At 41.7% G+C, this 19,903-nt stretch overlaps 3 protein-coding genes across 9 annotated transcripts in view; 2 read left to right on the top strand and 1 right to left on the bottom strand.

The window, feature by feature from the left end:
* The window catches only part of skap1 (src kinase associated phosphoprotein 1), a 47,931-nt gene extending 46,457 nt beyond the window's left edge, over positions 1–1,474 (top strand). The window contains exon 13 of the mRNA XM_079493062.1: positions 257–1,474. The gene's annotated coding sequence lies outside the window, so the exon portion shown is untranslated. The remainder of the gene's footprint in view (positions 1–256) is intronic.
* On the bottom strand, positions 879–15,127 carry snx11 (sorting nexin 11). Of its 5 annotated transcripts, XM_079493058.1 has the most exons (8): positions 8,983–9,691; positions 8,169–8,326; positions 7,984–8,041; positions 7,470–7,556; positions 5,271–5,371; positions 4,914–5,009; positions 4,267–4,494; positions 879–3,933 (listed from the first exon to the last, which is right to left on the bottom strand). In XM_079493058.1, exons 3-8 carry the CDS (start codon positions 8,005–8,007, stop codon positions 2,364–2,366), a joined length of 2,106 nt encoding a protein of 701 aa, XP_079349184.1. In that variant the 5' UTR covers positions 8,008–8,041; positions 8,169–8,326; positions 8,983–9,691; the 3' UTR covers positions 879–2,363. The 5 variants fall into 5 exon arrangements, with proteins under 5 accessions (XP_079349184.1, XP_079349186.1, XP_079349182.1 ...); XM_079493060.1 differs by lacking the exons at positions 8,169–8,326; positions 8,983–9,691 and adding an exon at positions 14,859–15,127; XM_079493056.1 differs by lacking the exons at positions 8,169–8,326; positions 8,983–9,691 and adding an exon at positions 9,913–10,166.
* cbx1b (chromobox homolog 1b (HP1 beta homolog Drosophila)) lies at positions 14,356–18,858 on the top strand. 3 transcript variants are annotated; one of them, XM_079493065.1, is made up of 6 exons: positions 14,356–14,470; positions 15,850–15,931; positions 16,205–16,514; positions 17,145–17,292; positions 18,017–18,111; positions 18,696–18,858. In XM_079493065.1, the coding sequence occupies exons 2-6, from the start codon at positions 15,883–15,885 to the stop codon at positions 18,835–18,837; spliced, it is 744 nt and encodes a 247-aa protein (XP_079349191.1). In that variant the 5' UTR covers positions 14,356–14,470; positions 15,850–15,882; the 3' UTR covers positions 18,838–18,858. The 3 variants fall into 3 exon arrangements, with proteins under 3 accessions (XP_079349191.1, XP_079349190.1, XP_079349189.1); XM_079493064.1 differs by having other exon boundaries at positions 14,392–14,570; XM_079493063.1 differs by having other exon boundaries at positions 14,393–14,696.
* Positions 18,859–19,903: the final 1,045 nt, after the last annotated feature.

The raw sequence follows: 19,903 nt of genomic DNA, 5'->3' as shown, positions 1-19,903 counted from the left end.
GAGGTATATTCAGCCGTTGACCTGCCATTTATGGCATCTGGTGGCTGGAAGAAGTACTGCAAAAAAGCCATCCAAGCAGTGGAATTGGCAACGCTCGAGAATGAATATGTGTAACAAAAGCATGATTACAGCGTCAGTTGTCCTATTTAAGAAAATGATTCCCTAATACAGTTAGATAGGCAAGGCACAGCCTTGAATGAATACTGAATTATTTATGCATGTTTCCCTGATAGCATGCGCCTGTTTTCTCCCACAGAGTTGCCAGAGACACATCTGCCCTGCCCTGGACTTTAAGGCCGATAAGAGACAGACTTGTCAGGTGTTTTATAGGCAGAGAAAAAGAATACCCACTAAGAGTGTGTATTTTATAAACTATACTACACTCCTCGTTCAACTGTGTTGCTCACAGAAATTATTTTTCAATAATTTCTTTTCAACAAGTCTCTGTTACTAAGTGTAAATTTGTTTTGGTTATTAATTCATATGACCTAATAATGCTTACATGAATATGTCAATTAGATGAAATGTGTCATAATATATAAAATGTGTTACTGTACTGCAAAAGTGTACAGCAAATGATTTCCTATGTTCAGTTAATGCAGCTGTAGTTTCACCACTGGCACAGATCAAATAAACTGCTGTGCACAATGTGAAAAATGTTTCAAATTTCATAATATTGTCTCATGTAAGATGACATTCCTGTTGCGTGCAATAACATTCACTACTGTTGACACGAGTTTATCAAATGAAATTCAGTGTTTTTCTAATCATTCCTAATCACAAGGTAGCAAGCATGCTCCAAGAAAGGTGTGTTGGGAATTGTGAAGTGCCAAAGTGTCTGCAATTCAAAAGTACTGAAAGACAAAACACATGCAAAAGACTGCTGTGAAAAGCAATTTATTTGAAATTAAATTAAAACCCAGTTTAACAGATGTGTAGTCTGCATGACGTAGTCTCCAGGGTTTGTCTCATTGCCCTTGTAGATCCCCATTAGAAAATATCATCTCTCTTTTCTCCTCTCAAAGTTCACATTTTAAATATTATTTATTTTATAAAGAATGCCATCTCCCCTGTTTAACAAAAGGTGGACCATTAAAATGCATTAAAAAAAAAAGAAGCTAGACCCAGAATCAGTACAGTTGTGTTTGACAGTGTAGACTACTAACTGGGCAGGCATAATGAAACTTGCTGTAGACTATATTAGTTACAACAAATCAGTTTAAAATTGCTAGGCTGTCCATTAAAACAAAAACATCCAAAGGCTCAGTTCCGTATGAAACAGCACTATAAAAATGTTTATCCCTTTTTAAAAGCAGTGCATTCAACTATAATGGAAAAACACCAGCATAATTAGCATGTCACAATATCGGAGTCAAAACACCCAAGATGAGATTTGAACAGACAATTTAGGCTCGAGCATGAATACGTTCATCTCAGAGATTATTGTCTGGCTATCTGAACATGCAGAGTTTGAGGTTTAAATGAAAAACATGTTTAATCCGGCACCTATGGTTTAAGCCTTTAAGGTGAAGATAACGGCTGTTCATGTCGACTGCCTCTCCTCTAAAAACATGCATTTTTCTTCCCTGAACATGAGCAGAGCACTGTTAACTGGATAAAATATTCTGTCCTGACTCCTCACCCAACCCAATTATTGATAAGACATTGACTGTATGATAAAGCATGCTTGTGTACGTAAGCACACCCTAGACAGGAACTACGTAGTTATTTCTTATAAAGTAATGTATACAATAATCTATTCGGATCATTATAGGTGAAAAGTTAATAAGATGGGAAATAAATCTGATATACTGAAAATACAAGCTTGTAGATCCATTTGATTATTTGAATAATTGAATTGTTTTCCCTGTTCTTCACTATAAAATGCTTAGCCATAGCTTGGGTAAAGATAATTTATATTTCATATAAATAGAGATGTATTGAAATGGCTTACATTATCAATTACTATGTATGGTTAGGTTTTGTTGTGGCTATATAAATCCTTCCTAGGACACATACATAATTGTGAACCTGAGCGCCCTCTGCTGTTCAACTGTGATTTGTGCTGCTGGATGTGTGTGCTTATGTATGTATTGGGCTTTTATTAAAAGAAACATGACATACCATTTTGAAAGATGTCAACTTGACTCCGAATTGGTAAAACACTTGTGTTAGACTGGTTCCTCTATATATTAAAACTACAGACTGATGAACTTCAAGCCACAAAATGATTATACTTTAGGAATAAAACTTAAAATGTGCTGTGCATCATGTGCATGTGCAGCTGGGAACATGAGCCAATGTATCTTTGGGTAAAAGGACATCCCACTATTCATTGTTGAAGCTCAGTGAGTGCGAGAGCTCTAGTCTTCCACGCTCGACAGTGTCGTTAGAGATTCAGCTTCCCCATCGTGGTTCTCCTCCGAGTCTTCTACACACAGCGAGGACAACAAGGTAACCTGCTCTGTGAGTTCACTGTCGGCTGATTCAGCCAAAGCGCTACACTCTATCACATCCAAGTCACTGCTTGTGATCAAATCCTTGCCATCTACAGACCCAGAGCACTCTGGTTCCACAGTTTTAGGCAAGCTACCAACGTTGGTTGTGTACGCAATTTCACAATCCTCCCAGGTATCGGTCACCTCTGAATTGTGCTCTTTCTGCCCAGTGTCTCCGTTCATTTGGAAATCTAAAATGCCATTGTTGGAGACCTCTGCCTCTGGGCAGTGGATTATCTCTTCTGGAGTAGCCTCCTTGAAGTCGTTTGCCTGCTGCAAAGTTGTCTCTTCCTCGTCATGAATGTCACCGGCATCATCCTCACTAACCTCACCAATATCGGACGATGAAGAAGAGCGGTTGTCCATGTCGTTGTCTTCCTGCTCTCTGAGATCAAACGCATCACCTTCCTGTTGAGCTTGGTCCGATGAAGCACTGAGTTCTCGGGTGGCGTTGCCAGCTTCGCCCCCCACCTCTTCACCGGCGTTCACATTGTGGTCTTGCTCGGGGCTGGGTTCAGGATTCAGTAGCAGTGTCTCGTTTGGACAGTCCAGTTTGCAACTCTCTTTTTCACCTGGATCCGTTAGTCCTTCTCTACTCGAAGTTTCCTCTTTACAATGGTCATCTGGCACCTGGTCCTCAGAGCCGCTAGCAGGTTCTAGCACAACAGCCTCCGAGATTACGTGTTCTACAAGTGTCTCCTCGGCAGTGAAACTTTCTACAACCTGTTCGGCAGGTTCTAGAATCTGTTCCTCAGAGCTGACATATGGATCTTGAACCATCTCCTCGGAGATGACATGGGCTTTATGAACATCGTTGTTGTGGCTGCCATCTTCTAGAACGTCCTCAAAGCTAACATTATGTTCTAGACCCTGTTCCGCATAGCTAATATTATGTTCTACAATGTCTGACTCTTTACTGTCATCATCTACAGCAGCTTCTCCAAGACCATTTCTTTGACCAACTTCTTCCTGGGAGTCAAAATGAGGGACACTCATGCTGGGAACCGTCTCTTTGCCCGTGTCTGACATACTAGGACTCTCTGTTATTGTACAGTCCTCCTCAATCATAATCTCCAAATCCTCACAGTTGGCCTCAAAGCCAGTCCCCATGGGTGAGTGCACCTCTACAGGAGTCTGTATTTGACATCCTCGCTGTTCTACCGGGATGAGCCTCTCAGGGCCTTCCTCGTTGTCCCCCACAAAAAAGATCACAGATACTGGGCTGTGTCTCTCCACGACAGCCTCTAGGTGGTTGTCCTTCTGGAAGACTTTCAGGGAGGACGGCTCAGCGGGACAGAACTGTAACGCCACTGTGTCGGCATCATGGATCTCCAACAGGGCGTCATGGATCTCCAACAGGGCGTCGCTGTGGACAGGGTCACTGCAAGGGAGTAACTCAGGGTTGGACGTCTCTTTAGGTAGATGAGGAGCTGGGCTGTGGAAGGAAAACAGACGACGAATATTTACTGAACTCGTGCCATTATAGGTCCACTCAATTCAAAATGAATAGATTACCATCACACCATTTATTTAAATAATTCAAACTAACCGAGCCCGAAGCCTACTGGTTAACAAAACAATTGACTCTGAAATATATGATATATATACGATACAAGTTAAAAAATAAAATAAATATCTCATCTCCCAGATGAGGACTTAATAAATTCCAACGATGCCAACTGGGAGTTGGTTAACTTGAACCTTATTCCTCAAAGTCTCCCTAACAATGTACAGGTAACTAGTAGCATGGTATGTCTCTTGGACATACCTCTCCATGGACTCATAGGAGACTGTCAAAGTGGGCTCCTTGACGGAGTCGTCTTCCTCCTGAGCCTGAGCGTAGCCCTGGTTGGATGAGGCGTAGGTGAGGATGGCGTCCGTCACAGTGTATGGGGTGTGGCCCTGCACGCAGTCCAGGATGTGACCCACAGGCAGCTGGGTCTGTAGGAAGAGGTGGAGCTGGCTGTCTGACAGGCATACTATCGTGTGCAGCACTCTGTGGTGAAGTCAATACACATAAGACAGGTTTTTTGTTAAAATAGTCAGGAGACACATAGAAATAAGCACACACACATGATAAGGAGTCACATGACTCATGAGGTTTGTGTCACAACCAGTGTTGGGCAAGTTACTTTAAATAACTACTTATCATTGATAAGCCCCCCATGTTCTCTTCAATAAATATTTGAGAGAACAGTGAGGAAGCAGGGCCTCAAAATCACCCGAGACCCAAACCACATCCTCCATAAAGAATATGAGTTGCTGCCGTTTGGAAAGAGTAACTAGTTATGTTACTAGTTAGTTACCGCAAAAAGTAGTTGCATTACAGTAACGCCTCCCAACACTGGTCACAACAACGATGTTGACAGCAGATTAAATGTGACATGTGATAATGGTTGTAGAGAAGGAACTGACTTGTCCAGAAAGATTTGAAGACCTTTCCTTCTCTTCTCCAAGAAGTCCTCGTTGCTGAAGGAGAAGAGCGACTTGCCAGGCAGATCTGGGACTGGTCTAGATGACATATTAATACAGTAGGAAACAGATTATAGATGCAGTATGTTATATACAATACATGCATGTAACATGCGTAATATGTCGTGTTAATTGCCATGAACATTAAATGTACAGAAATGTGTGTTGATGGCATCAATGCATGTGTGCATGCGTTTACATTCACTTTATCTCTGTAGCACGGGGGTTCATCTCAGTAAAGAACAAACACTTAAGCATGGGTTAACGACCGCTTCTTATTGTGCAGAATTACACACTTACACCAAGCCAGCATTCTTCTGCAGCTTCCTCTTGAGCCAGACGAACTCGCTGTAGCGCCGACGCACGCAAGACGTCTTGGCCGTGAAGGCTTTACTGTTGGTCTGGGAGGAAAAGAAAGAGCAAAGAGTGTGTTACTGCTGATGAATATTATTTCCTATGCCTATGCCTATGATTATAGAACCAAATTACAATTTGAAATGTATCCAGTATTTAAAAAAACACATTTGTCATTCTATGACCAATTTGGTCATTGGATTGGAAAGTATCACACGGTCAACTTGCATGATCTAAACATACATACAATTTGTCACCCTCAAAGCAGAGTTGCCACAGCAAACTAGTCTGTGACACCATCCAAACATTGTTGTGCAACAAGCAACCTTTTGGGAAGCTATAATCAATTTCGAGTCACGTTGAAGGAGTCACATTGTAGCGCAGACGAACAAATTCCTTTCAGGGACAGATAACGCGTTTTCTGCAACATATTTGTCTGGATTACAATCAAACAACGAACCTGAATCGATCTCAGTTACAATGGAAGGGAAAAGTCAGGAAGTCACAATAGGTATGGAGATATACACTAGATGAAGAATAGTACATGCACTGCACTAGATATCTTTATTTAGACCAAAATCAATACATATTTCATTTCATGACCAAGCCAGAAACTGTAGTGCTCTGAGATGAATCTTCATAGAAATTTTGATTGGTTTGTGATGCTTTAGATTTGATAAAATGAAACTGCTTACTATGCTTGAGAAAGTACAATGTGAAGGAAAGTTGTAAATCAAAGCGATACACAACAACATATTTGGCAACTAAAATAAAAAACATGCTGAGACAAACACAAACAAGAATGGGAATATTGATGTTCTGTATGGCCTTTGCTCTCCAAAGGTCAAAACAGGGTTACGTTGAGATAGCAAGAGGCCACAAGAGCCACTGGCAGTGGTTTAGAAGGCCAACAGAACAGCAAAGAGTCACGTTGTGACTTGTCTGGTCTATGGTCTTGAACACTTAACTATAACTAGTTGATGTTAACTCTGAGTGTCTCGTATGAAGCCAAATTGGAAAATAACTGATTTCCGGGAAACGACGTGGTCATAACAACAAAGTACAAATGGGACTTCAGTGAAAACTGACAGTCTGAATTTTAAAAAATCCAGAGTTTACCCTTCGTTTGTCACTGACCGGCTCATTGGACTGACCAGCACATAACCTGCCTCATGCTAGTCCCATGGAAACTACATGAAAACAATAATGCTGAAATGTGGTCATGTGCTTAGCTAATTTCATGACTCACACGACACCAAAACAGTGTCTCTAGGCAATGAGCCATACTGCTGCTGACACAGCAATCTCAACTATAGAAGACATTGTGTCAAACTCTGCCATAGAGGGAACCACAAAGACAGGGTCAGGAGTCAGACCCAAGGGTTCACAGGCACAATGGCATCGGCAGCTTTAACTGTCTTTTCCAGGTCCCATGGATGTAAATGAGACTAGTCTGTGTAGAATACTGCAGCCTAAAAACGTGGATGAAATCCTAGACCTGATGGCAGGTTGCAGACTGACATAGTACTGTGATGTACAGTAAGTAACACAGCTGTGGCTAATAAATGTAATAATGGGTGTGTTCGTATTCAGTGTGTCAATAACTGACAATAGTTACTGTCCATGCTTGCACATTAGCATTCCCATGAATCTAGGCACACCTACTATGTATGGGTTGGTTCAAATAATCGTATCGATCGTAATAATTGTATTTATTTAAATGTAAAAGGAACAAACAGGTTTCCCTATTAAAAGTTGGTTCACTGCATTTGAAGACAGTGTGCGGGTGTTTGTTCCTTTTTCATTGTTGGGCACTGTACCCTCTCCTACGCACCTGTAGGTGTGCAAAAGCCTTGCTTTGTATTTATTTAAATGTAAATTTGATAGGACATGCCGTGATTATTCTAAATCAATGCATATTGCGATACATATCATGGCCTCTGTATTGTGATACGTATCGATTGTGCGTTTGTAGGCAATACCCAGCCCGCTAACACCTACTGTACATCCAACACAAGTCTGCATTGTTTTTAAGCCAATTACAGCGTCTTTGCATCACAATTGCACTAAAAGCTGTGTACTCATTAATTGAAGCAAGCAATACATCTTTGTAAGTCTGATGTTAGTAGAGGAAATGTTACTTACATGAAAAAATATCTTGTAATCCACATGTGAATTCCAAGAACCTTCATTCTGAACCCGGGGGTCTTGGACCCGCACGGCAATAAACTCCTGGAGAGAGAGGGGAAAAAAGTATAAATAAAAGAGATTAATTCCTACTGAATACAAACCAAACTATAAACAACACGTGTGTGAGTGTGTGTGTTTATTAGCATTATATAAATCTGTGTGTATGTTTGTGTTACTGCTGATGGAATTACCATAAGGTAAATAACACACCTGTTTTAGTTAATTGTACCAATAACGGTAAGTCATTGTTAGTAATGCTAGGATTAGGATACAGTCACTGTCTTGAGAGCTAAATTACTGTGGAAGCATGTTACATGCCTCCTTTGCAATGTCCTTTGCTTTTAACCCCATCAATGTAGGCTTTGCTGTATGACTTCATTTATGTTAAATTCTCTATAGACAAGACTAGAGTATGTGAGCATGCATTTACAGACAAAACATTACAAGGCAGAGAATGGCAGATATTTACATCTTCTTTGTGACTCTTGTTCATCCTATCGAAGCCGGGTGCGCTGGACAGGAAACATCTGCAAATCAATAAGATTAAATAATAGCTTAAACTTTGTTTTATTATGTAATGCCATGCCCGTGAATGACTCAATGTAGACCTTTTCTTAAAAGATAAACACTGGGCAAAAAAAACCTAATACTGACTCAGCAACTTCGGTGTATCTGTTGCCTCGGTTGCCTGGGAAATGTTAGAAAGGATATCTTAAACAGACCATTCTTTTCCTGTCATTTTGTTCCAAGAGGTCCAGTTAGCAGAATGTATTATAGCCCAGTTAGACCCAGGGGCGGTGGTGTTTGGCAGTCTGTAAAGCAAATGTTCTTCCTTGCAATCAAGATGATACAATTGTGAGTTTGTGACAATCCCCAAATGACGACATAACCATCACGCTTCATTTAACTTTTACAGGCTTCTATTCAAAGGAATCTGTTTAGCTTGGCGCAGTACAAGTTACTGTAGCCTAGTACATACTGTACGTTTGATTGCCCGACCTACATCAACTTACAACAGGGTAGTAGTAGTAGTACAAATAGATCCAATGAGTGCTTAGCTTAGTTGAAACCACACTGCCTTCAACAAAACAAGCAGCTTCCAGGCAGGCGAAACCAAAACACTGATAAGGCTTCAATTGTTTACTTGCCAAAGTTACATGGCCTCATTGGCCTGACTATTAAGCTGATTTATACAGGCTGATTCAGCAGCCTGCCGCCACTGTAACAAACACGATCGAGGGGCACAAACTGAGAGAAACTGAAAGTACCTGGCTGTCCAACCTTACTTCACAGATCATATTTATAAAGAAAACTTGGTGTCAAAGCTAGAATCTCGGTCTTCTCCTTGGCTTGGCTAAACAGCAAGCTGGCTTGCCTGCATGGCTACTGCTGGTCAAATTATTTTGACCTGTGTAACATTACAAAAAAGGCAATATCAGATGGAGAACCGTATAAAATCTGGACTTACTTTCATAAACCAGATGGTTGCTGTATCCAGACAGGTTCGATCGTTGTAAATAAACGGTCTGTAAATCCACCAGACTTTCCTTCCATTTTGCAAGTCAGGATGATGTGACGTCATAATAAAAGGCATGTCCGTTTCCGGTATTACACTGACGTCGGTGTCCTGTCTAATTATGTGACTCCACATAATATGTTTTTGTTTATCCAAATTATCGGTAAAATATGTTTCTTCTTCTTATGTCAGTAAAAAAAATAAGAAAACTCAAATTATTATTATGATTAACTTAGTAGACTAGTAGTAGTAGCCGCAGGCTAGCAGCAGCAGCTATGGTATTTTAATAAGCCTAGGTCGAATGTGCAAACAGCGACCTCTGAAGTCACAGAATTTGATAGATCACCAGTATAGATGTAACACGTGATTTTGAGGCGTGCGCAATGAGGCTTGTATCTACCCGATACCGATACTGACAATGTACAATAATAGTTTTGTACAGTCAGTCAGTCTTAATTAATCCCGACATTATTAATAAAACGCCATTACTTTTACAGTTGGATATTTTTTTTTGCTGTAAGTAAAGTGATGAACTATAAAGCATATCATACCAACGAATACTAATCTGTACCAAATGGAAACAAGCCCTAGCCTATAGGGCTTTTTGTGTTATCCATCCTTTTAACAATCATTGTAAATCGTACCTCTGTACTAATTGCAAACTGTTAATAAAGTATTATTCATTCAACAAATGAATCAACAGACAGACGTGTAGTAGGCTACTGTGTAGTGTGTACGGTGTACTGTACCCATAGATGGCGCAACCATAAACCGCGACATGCAGGCGGGTGTGGACTGTGGGTAATAGCCGGAATGTGATGCTGCTTTGCTTGGTAATAAAAATAAGGCATATCCTAATTCCTAATATATCAATAATCGTACTTGGTGAGGAGGGTCATGTTCTTTGACTTCTCCATACATGCCAGGCCATCTGGCCAAGAAGGTCTCAGTGATGCTAATGTAGCGACTACTACTTCTTCCCATCAAACCAAATTAAAGTAGTACTGTGCTATATGAGGTTGCGCATGTCGGCAGGAACACAAATCCAGAACACTTTTGGTTTATTGACAGAATGACAATTCTGTCAATAAATAAGGTCCAAAATGTACTGAAAAGGTTGATAAATGAAAACGTAGGTACCGGTAAGCCTAGAGAGCTCACTCCCATTCTCTCACTGAATGCCACTGCCCAGACACACAGCTGACATAACTATAAGGTGATTAGCAGACACACAGCAGGAGTTCATCAATTTAGTAGGAAGTGGAACATCAAAACCAAGCGTGGGAAAAACTAAAACTAAAATCAACAAACAAAATGTATATTTTGGCTCCTACAGTTGCAACATTATTCAAGATTTTGTACATTAAATATTATATATATATATATATATATATATATATATATATATATATATATATATATATAATATATATATTTTGTTTGTTGTTCTTTTTTAGTTTTTAAATACATATTATATAAATATATAAATCCTCCTCCCTCCATACCTGCTTACTGGAAATCAAATCCTGGTTCACCTCTAACTTTCTCAAACTAAACAGTGATAAAACCGAGGTAGTCCTCATTGGTTCCAAATCCACACTCTCCAAACAACCCAGTTTCACCCTCACCATAGACAACACCTCGGTTTCCCCCTCCCCTCAGGTTAAGTCTGGGTGTCGTCCTCGATAGCACACTCTCATTCCACACCAACATCAACAACACCATCCGGTCTGCCTACTTCCACCTCAGAAACATCAACCGCCTCCGCCCCTCACTCACTCCCCACAGTGCCGCAATCCTGGTTCATGCTCTCGTCACCTCCCGCTTGGACTACTGTAATTCCCTTCTTTTTGGTCTCCCCCACAAACTTCTCCATAAACTCCAACTGGTCCAGAACGCTGCTGCCCGTATCATCACCAGAACCCCTGTCATCAGTCACATCACCCCTGTTTTACACCAACTCCACTGGCTTCCCATCAAATTCCGCATTGACTATAAGATCCTTCTCCATACTTTCAAGGCCATCCATAACCTCACCCCCCCTTATCTGTCTGACCTTGTTCACGTCGACATTCCCACCCGGTCTCTTAGGTCTGCCTCCTCCATCAAACTGAAAGTCCTCCCAGCCCGTCTGTCCACCATGGGGTCAAGAGCTTTCAGCCGCTCTGCCCCTCACCTCTGGAACTCCCTCCCCCCTGATATAAGAAACATGGACTCAATCACCTCATTTCAAACCCACCTCAAAACCCACCTGTTTAGGCAGGCCTATGATTGATCTGTGTTTTCTGCTGCAAGCTATACTTTATTGTGTCTGCTTTTGCTTTTAACTGTGTTTTGTGTCAACTGTTTTTAACTTGCTGTACGGCGACCTTGAGTGCCCTGAAAGGCGCCTTATAAATAAAATGTATTATTATTATTACAAGCTCTCTGCACAGCACGAAGTGAGGATAGATCTGCTGTTTTTGAATAGCCATGGATGAAGTGGTTAAACTGATTGTGATGCTATATTAACTTTTATATTAACCCCCTGACCCCAGACCCCACTTTGTGAACCAATGCCTGGCCTAAACAATACTGTCATCTTCTTGACGCTTAAATGATAGGCCTGCCGCCTACTCGGCAAAAGGTGAACAACATAACAATATAAAATGTAATTCTGACATAATTTTTCCTCATCTATCCATCCATCCACACACACACACACACACACACACACACACACACACACACACACACACACACACACACACACACACACACACACACACACACACACACACACACACACACACACACACACACACACACACACACACACACACACACACACAAAACATTGGTAAGGCCAGTGTTTATTATAAGACTTTTGATACATCGGTTATAATTATAACATATTGATTGATTGATTGAAGAATTTATTAACAGTTTGCAGAATTACAGTACATTTCAAGCACAAACTCAATACAAAGGCTGTTAACTGTGAGTGGACGACCCAATTAAGCATTACACTTGTTTCCAACAGGGTCCACCATGTTCAAATCATCAAAACATTTAGAGACGTACAAATAGACACTTCTATAGACAGAACAGGAATTCATCAAAAAAGAATTCATCAAAAAGGAGGTAAAAAGGGAAAAGAAAAATATACAGTGAGGGGAAAAAAAGGGGGGGGCGGGGGGGGGGATTCACGTTCAGCTCCGTTAAATTGTTTGTTTTCCTTGGAGGAGCTGCGTTGGGTCCCCAAGTCGGCTCCGTGGCCGTACCTTGAGTTGGCTGTGTGGCCGTGACCATCTCTTGTGTTGTCCTTGCGTTGGGTCCCCAAGTTGGCTCAGTGGCCATACCTTGAGTTGGCTGTGTGGCCGCGACCGTCTCTTGTGTTGTCATTGCGTTCGTGTTTGAGGGATTCCGATTTTACAGGGGCCAGTTTCGAATTGCAGCCGTCCGTAGGTGCCCTTTGAGAGCGGTTTTGAAAGAGTCAAGGGATTCGCATGTCTTAATGACAGTTGGTAGGGCGTTCCACATTTTAGTGGCATAGGAGCGAAAAGAATTTAGTCCCTTGTTTGTGCCGAATCTGGGTTGTACATGGTTCGTTGCACTCCCTCTGGTGTTGTGGGTGTGGACTTCGTTAACATTAAGGAAGTATCTAGACAGGTACATGGGTATCTTGGTGGTGTATCGAATCTTGTGGACCAGACCCATTGCAAGATGCTGTACTCTGTCGTCGACCCTAAGCCATTCCAGCCTGTCGAAGTGGGCAGGGGTGAGGTGGGTTCGGGGGGCTAGATCAAGTAGGAGCCTGACCAGTTTGTTTTGGGAAGTCTGGAGCCTGGTTTTAAGGGCCTTTGAGGTGCTGTGGTACCAGGAGGTGCATGCATAGTCAAAGAAACCCTGTACAAGGGCTCCTGTTAAGGTCTTCAAGGTGTTTTTGTTGACCAGTGAGGAGATCCTGTAGAGGAATCTTGTTCTATGGTTGACTTTTTTGATTACGTTGGTGGCCATTTTATCACCGGAAAGATTAGCCTCCAGGATGGAACCTAGGTAGGTAATTTCATCTTTACGTGTGATAACATTGTCACCCACTCTAACCAAGAAGCCATTTGCCTTGCTGAGATTACTAATAGAGCCAAAGAGAATGGATTCAGTTTTTCCCAGGTGTAAAGATAGTTTGTTATCAGCGAGCCAGGTGCAGATTCTACCGAGTTCAGAGCTGAGGGCATTTTCAACCTGCAGTTTGTCCCTGTCCGAGACCAGCAGTGCTGAGTCATCTGCGAACAGGAACAAGTTGCAGTCACAGGCTGAAGTCATGTCGTTTACATATATTAGGAACAGTAGAGGCCCTAGTATGCTTCCTTGTGGAACGCCACAGCTCACTGGGAGGGGGGGGGACAGTGTTCCGTTCACTTCCACCATCTGTTCTCTCCCCTCCAGGTAGGATTGCATCCAGCTCACTGATGTGCTATCGAAACCAATTGCTTTTAGCTTGTTAACCAGTATGGAGTGGTTCACGGTGTCAAAAGCCTTTTGGAGGTCCAGCATGACCATGCCGCAGTATTTGCCAGCGTCCACCTCTTGTTTGATGTGGTCGCTCAAATAGAGGAGGCATGTGTCAGTGGAGTGGGATGTTCTGAAGCCAGATTGGAACTCGTACAATAATTTATTAGTGGCAAGATACTTTTCAACCTGTTCATAGACTATTTTTTCCATCACTTTCGAGATGGAACTAAGAATAGAAATAGGGCGGTAGTTGCCGGGGTCTAATTTACTCCCTTTCTTGTGCAAGGGGGTTACTTTGGCCAGTTTGAAATCTTGGGGGACCTGTCCCTGTTTGATGGAGAGGTTTACTATGTGGGTGATGATTGGAGCTATAGAGATGGCTGAGTCTCTGAGAAATTTGGAGGGAATGTTGTCATGTCCTGTGGCCTTGTGGGGTTGGAGGGCACTCAGTTTCTTAATTACCTCATCAGTTGTTACCATAACTAGTTTAAAATCGTCTTTACAAACACCTAGGTTTTTGTAGAAGGTTGTAATGTGCTCTACACCAAAGAGCCCAGAGTGGGAGGGCAGTTTGTTAACCAGAGTTGTTGATATGTTTGTAAAGAAGATATTCAAGTAGTTGGCCACATCAAGGTTGTCAGTGATGAGAGTGTTGTCAGATTTGATGTTTATGTTCGAAAATCTGGTTTTTAGTTTCTGACCATAGCTTAGTTGATTGTTTAGTAGCTTCCAGAGCTCATGAGGATAACTTGTTTACTACAAATACCAAGTGAAGTTGATGCAATTATGTACTAAAAAATTCCATTCCTTTATTGTTACTTTTTGAAAAAGGAGTTCTCCCGTCCCAGATCCATTCCGGCTTTTAGTGAGTGCCCGCGAAGGAAGATCTGTATACCAAACACACGGCATCGCACTGCTTGCTTGTAACGCTATCCAGTCCATCCAGGTGCTGTGAAATCTTCAATTTCTCGTTCAAGCGGGTTTTGTGCCGGTTTTTTCTCTCATACCAGCCGACGAAGGGGGCGGTGACGATACATTTAGCTTTTGTAAGACCATAGGTATTTATTTTCATATAAAGAAATCACAACAACACATTTGTTTACCTGTTACCAGGCAGATATTTCTGCGTTATCATTTTCACATCCGGTTTATTTTTTTGCCAATTCATTTAGGTGAGTATCATTTGATCACCCCCTCCCACCAAACATGTGTTGTTTCGGTAACGCTAATAATGTTAACCGTTTGATTGAATGCCACTGGCTAATATCAAGCATGGGACTGAAAGGCTTATTTGCGTCGAGTTGCACGTATAGATGTAATGGCACATTACTCACCACTTGCATCTGCATGCAAAAAGATCAGACATCAACATAATGTTATGCTGGCTAAAGGCTAACACAACATGGAGGAATGTGACTGTGTTCCCTTCGTTCGAGCCACCCTTTGTCGTGACTCGTGGGGTCTTCTCCTATTACTTGTTATCCCGCGTTGTTGGACAATAACGCTATAATGAATAAATACTAACTTATACTTATTAACAATTTTTTCCGTTCGTTTGCACAACGAGAATGCAACCGACTGATGAATGCGAAATGCTTGGCTGGCAGTTGCAGCTGCTGATGTTTTGTTAAATCGTGCATTTCTCGCAACTTGCATTGCACACTACTCCACAGCCACCACCAGGTGTTGCAACTGTAAGCTCCGTTTGCATCGTTTTGATGCAGGCAGAGGCGGATTCATACAATTCGAGTCTGGCAGACATCAGACATGTATCGATTAAGGAAATAGTAGCTCTATTATTACAATTCGTTTTTCTTTGGCGATAATAAGGACGGAAATGTATGTAAGATGTTGTTGCCATGGTCACGCTTCACGAGAGATCTCGCGCCCATAGGACGTTTGTTATGTAACACTGGAACACCCCCCGAGCCCGCGCCATCTAAACATTTGTGGGACATTTATTAATATACAGTTGTCACTGTCAGTACTCAGTAGTAGCCTACATCCCATTATATTTAGCACATGCAAAGAGAGACCCAATGAGTGTGTACACAGTACCCGGCACATGTGTAACTTTTTGAGGCACTGTAGGTTAACAATATTGCTCTTGTCTGACACAGAAACTGTATAAAAGTGGGACAAAATGTATACAGAAACCACATGACTGTACATGAAATAAATGGTTTTATCTGGCATATTTGATGATCTATACTGCCTCAAGATGTTGCCCATTTATAATTTGAAATACATCCCATCCCGTTTTCTCCTCTCTACCTCATTGATTCCTGGTTGCTTCCATCATGCTACGATCTTGACGTTGACCAGAAACCTGCTGGTCCCAAGGTCTACTCGACGAATATGAGCCTGACTACAGAATCCGCTAGCGATGCCCCCCCTGTAACGGAAGGTTTCATATATAATTATTTCCCAAAATACAACTTTCTGTGTTTAACTTGTCCTTGTTTGGTCGGTTGTTGCCTGACAATGAGTTACTTTGGCGAGCGAAACAGCTGTGCAACAAAGCATTAATTAGGGTTTAATCCTAGGCTCCTTCGGACCATTGTGTCATCTTCTGAGTTGTAACACCTGCAGTGCAGACATTAAAGAGCTTTGAGTTCACCGTCAGAGTGGATGTGTTCACGTATAGTAACCGTCTACTCCTTGACTCCTGTCTCAACAGAAGCAGCCCCCAGCCAGTCGGACAGCACGATGCCGGCTTCACCTGAGAAAGAAAAGAAGGCAGAAGATCCTGTGGTGCCAGCAGAACCAGTACCACCAGTACCAGCAGCAACAGTACCACCAGCACCAGCAGCAGCAGCAGCAGTACCACCAGTACCACCAGCAGCAGCAGCAGCAGTACCACCAGTACCACCAGCAGCAGCAGCAGAGGAGGAGGAGGAGGAGGAAGAATATGTGGTGGAGAAGGTCCTGAATCGACGAGTGGTCAAAGGGAGGGTGGAATACCTCCTCAAGTGGAAAGGCTTCACCGAGTGAGTGTTATAATGACACGTCTTGCAGTATTAGGGTTAGGGTTAGTTTATCTATTCTCAAGATATGGGTCGGGAGTTGGGACAACACGGGGAACAGTGAGATGGTAAAGGTGGGGTCAAACGTGGGGTCACACATTAATAACGGAAAAAATAAAAATGTATGCTTCCTGTATAGCATAGCCTCCGAATGTATTTTATTTGTTGTTATTAATGTTCCTGCAACAGATTATAGCCTACATGTTTCCATTCCATGTTTGTTGATAAGGCATAATATCTTGTTGTGATGATCACGCTTCTCTCGCGCCTACTGTAGGACTAGGACAGTTGCGTCCTTCACTTTCATATTATTTAGTTATAGTCCATGGAAAAACATGGCAACAAACAATACTAATAGTATTGTGTTGTCCTTGTGATGCATCCGTCTAAAGTTACACGCATCCTTTCTTCTCCCTTCTTCCCATCACCTGCCACTTCATTCCATCTTTTAAAGCTGAAAGGCCATTTAAAATATTTAACATGGAAAAGGTCCAGGTAGTGTGTCGACAACGACAAGTGGCCAACTCCATCGGTGCATGCAGTAATATGGAACGAACGTTTCACTTAAACTGTGTGTATTTTTCGTCTCCCCAGAGAGGATAACACGTGGGAGCCTGAGGACAATTTGGACTGTCCAGACCTGATAGCCGAGTTCCTGCAGTCCCAGAAATCAGCCCACGAGGCCAAGAGGAAAGCAGCCTCCGACGGGGATGATAGTAAATCAAAGAAGAAAAAAGATGATGTGAGTCGTATTACTTTACTCTTTTTTTAGTCTGTAAATGTTTGCTACTATATCAGTGGTTTTTAACTAAGGTCAAAGGGAACCATCAAACGCACCTCCCACCATGTCCTGTATGGAAATAATGGGATTGATGTGTGAGATTGTACAAGCAGCCATACATTACCCTGGTTAACCACTCTGCCTTGAAACTACATTGCATTAGTCCTGTGTTACTGTAGGGGAGAAAACAGACGGCTCATTTGAGTACACATTTTCAGAAATGCCCAGACCACAAAGGACTGAGTGATTTTGTTTTGTTAGAAGGGACATCAGATAACCCCCCAAAAGACCAATAAATAACAAAAAGTGAAACTGAATATCATAGACCAGTCTCTCCAGTTCTTTTGTAAACATAAAATACATTTTCAGGTGGGTTGCCAATTTCAGCCAATTAAGAGAGAGTACCCATTTATTTATCAGCTTAAAAATTGTAGTGTTCCAGTTCCAATTACTTCTGCTCATTTATTTGTTTATTTATTTGTCTTTGTATATCTGAAAATGTATTTTCTGTTTACTGAAGTGGTGCAGAGCCAGGGAGAACTGAACAAACGCTGTAGGTATTGGTAATGATTACTATCAGAATATAGAGCTATTTAACACTTATTTTAGGAAAGAATATCACTTACACTGCATTTCTGATGGGATTGGGATCTTCATTGACTCAAAATTGTACCTTGTTTTTCAGAATGAGAAATTAAGGGGTTTCTCAAGAGGTCTGGATCCTGAGAGGATCATCGGGGCCACAGATTCCACAGGAGATCTCATGTTCCTCATGAAATGGTTTGCATTTTACTTTTAACTGGTTTTAATTCCTGGCATCTATCAAATTACATGTCGGTGTATAAACGAGTTCAGCAATTATTTATTAAGTATAACACCTAATTACACACAGATCTATAGAGCGTTGCAGTCCCGCCCCCTACCCTGGACCAGGAAATGATTCTCCGTTCATTTTCCTCATAGACATTTCAGAAAGTATTTATTTAAAGACGTTTACGCCGCGGACAAAGCCAACTCGAGTCGTGACAAATCATGACAACAAACACAATATTTTGGGCCGAACAAATAATTAGAAAGAAGAAAAAACGGCAGGTTACAACACTTTTTTTGTTGTTTTTCTTCTTTGTAATTATTTGTTTGGTCCAAAATATTGTTTGTGTTGTCATGAGTTGTCACGACTCGAGTTGGCTTAACCTTTAAATAAATACTTTTAGAAATGTCTATGGGAAAAATGCATTGGGATTCATTTCCTGGTCCATGGTAGGGGGTGGGACTGCGACGCTCTATACCCTCTGTGAAATAAAATGTTATGTAAATACATTTCCGTCAGTTCAGTATCCGTGCGGTTTGTGTTGTTCCTGTAGGAAAAATTCGGATGAAGCGGACCTTGTGCCATCCAAGGAGGCGAATGTGAAGTGTCCACAGGTGGTCATTTCGTTCTACGAGGAGCGACTCACTTGGCACTCGTACCCGACCGTAGAAGAAAAGAAGGACGACAAGAACTAACCCAGGGCTCAGGGGAGAGGGGCAAGAGAGAAACGGTAGTTTTGAAAAACCTTAACATTGTAGTTTCACCAAGCGTTTAGGCAGAGGCAAGCAAGACAACATCGGACTTCTTGGTCTTTTTGGCTTACTCATCTGACTCAACTTTTATCTGCATATGATCATGTGTATACGGGGACTGCCCATGAAATCCGACATACCGTTAATCCGACCTACGTGGCCAGGTAAGACTGAGGTGTGGCTGGTTAAGACTGAGGTTAGGGTTGGCGACCTACATGGCCGGTTAAGACTGAGGTTAGGGTTAGCGACCTACGTGGCCGGTTAAGACTGAGGTTAGGGTTTGGGACAGTGTTAATAATCAGTCAGACTAACGGGAGGTCGGAACAATGACATGTTACCGTGTATACTATAGGTTTACTTGAAGAAATCCTACTCTGTGGAAAATGAAATCATTAAACGCAGTGTTCATTTTTTGAATGTCTGTTGGATCATCATATGGATTACTGTAAGATCATTTTTATTCTCCAAAGTACTTGGTCCAGAGGTCCGAGTCATTTTGCAAATTGCATTTTATTGTAGTAGACGTGTTTTCATTTATCACATTTGTGCCATTTTGTATTTTTAAAAGTGAAGTGGTCAGATGGTTTGATGAACTATGATGCTCATCAGTTTAGTTGATTCCATTTACTTTACTCTTTACAATCTTAGTGTTGCATTTTTCATAAACAGGTCTTGCTTGTCTGTTTTGGAAAATAAACCATTTTTTGTTAAGTGTTGTCTCATTCTTGTATTGCTTTATCAGACATCCATAAGTAGATTGGTGAGAGTGGTTTGGTGTGCATGATATTGGCAGTATCTGAGAGCTGCAGGCTCCCCACAAAAGGGCACGTACAGAGGCTCAAGTCCTTCATTTGAATTATGCTTTGGATTATAAACACTGGGTTCCCAAACCACCATTATACCAACATAATGAACTCAACAAATCCTCTTGAGACAGCTGGCCAAGGCAAAACTATTTGGCTGTACACCAGCAAGGCCTGAACCACACAGCATTTAGACGTTGGGGTGT

This window comes from Electrona antarctica (assembly GCF_951216825.1).
Source record: "Electrona antarctica genome assembly, chromosome: 22".
Classification (NCBI taxonomy): domain Eukaryota; kingdom Metazoa; phylum Chordata; class Actinopteri; order Myctophiformes; family Myctophidae; genus Electrona; species Electrona antarctica.
The sequence above is the reverse complement of the archived record's forward strand: the minus strand, read 5'-3'. Positions and strand labels throughout refer to the sequence as shown.

Coding starts and splice junctions, on each gene's coding strand:
- snx11 (XM_079493056.1), bottom strand. CDS start 9,947: ATGGAGAAGTCAAAGAACATGACCCTCCTCACCAA. Junction 7,557..7,983: donor ACAAGAGTCACAAAGAAGAT/GTAAATATCTGC, acceptor CTCTCTCTCCAG/GAGTTTATTGCCGTGCGGGT. Junction 3,934..4,266: donor TCCTATGAGTCCATGGAGAG/GTATGTCCAAGA, acceptor TTCCTTCCACAG/CCCAGCTCCTCATCTACCTA.
- cbx1b (XM_079493065.1), top strand. CDS start 15,883: ATGAGCCTGACTACAGAATCCGCTAGCGATGCCCCCCCTGTAACGGAA. Junction 16,515..17,144: donor AAGTGGAAAGGCTTCACCGA/GTGAGTGTTATA, acceptor TCGTCTCCCCAG/AGAGGATAACACGTGGGAGC. Junction 18,112..18,695: donor CTCATGTTCCTCATGAAATG/GTTTGCATTTTA, acceptor TTGTTCCTGTAG/GAAAAATTCGGATGAAGCGG.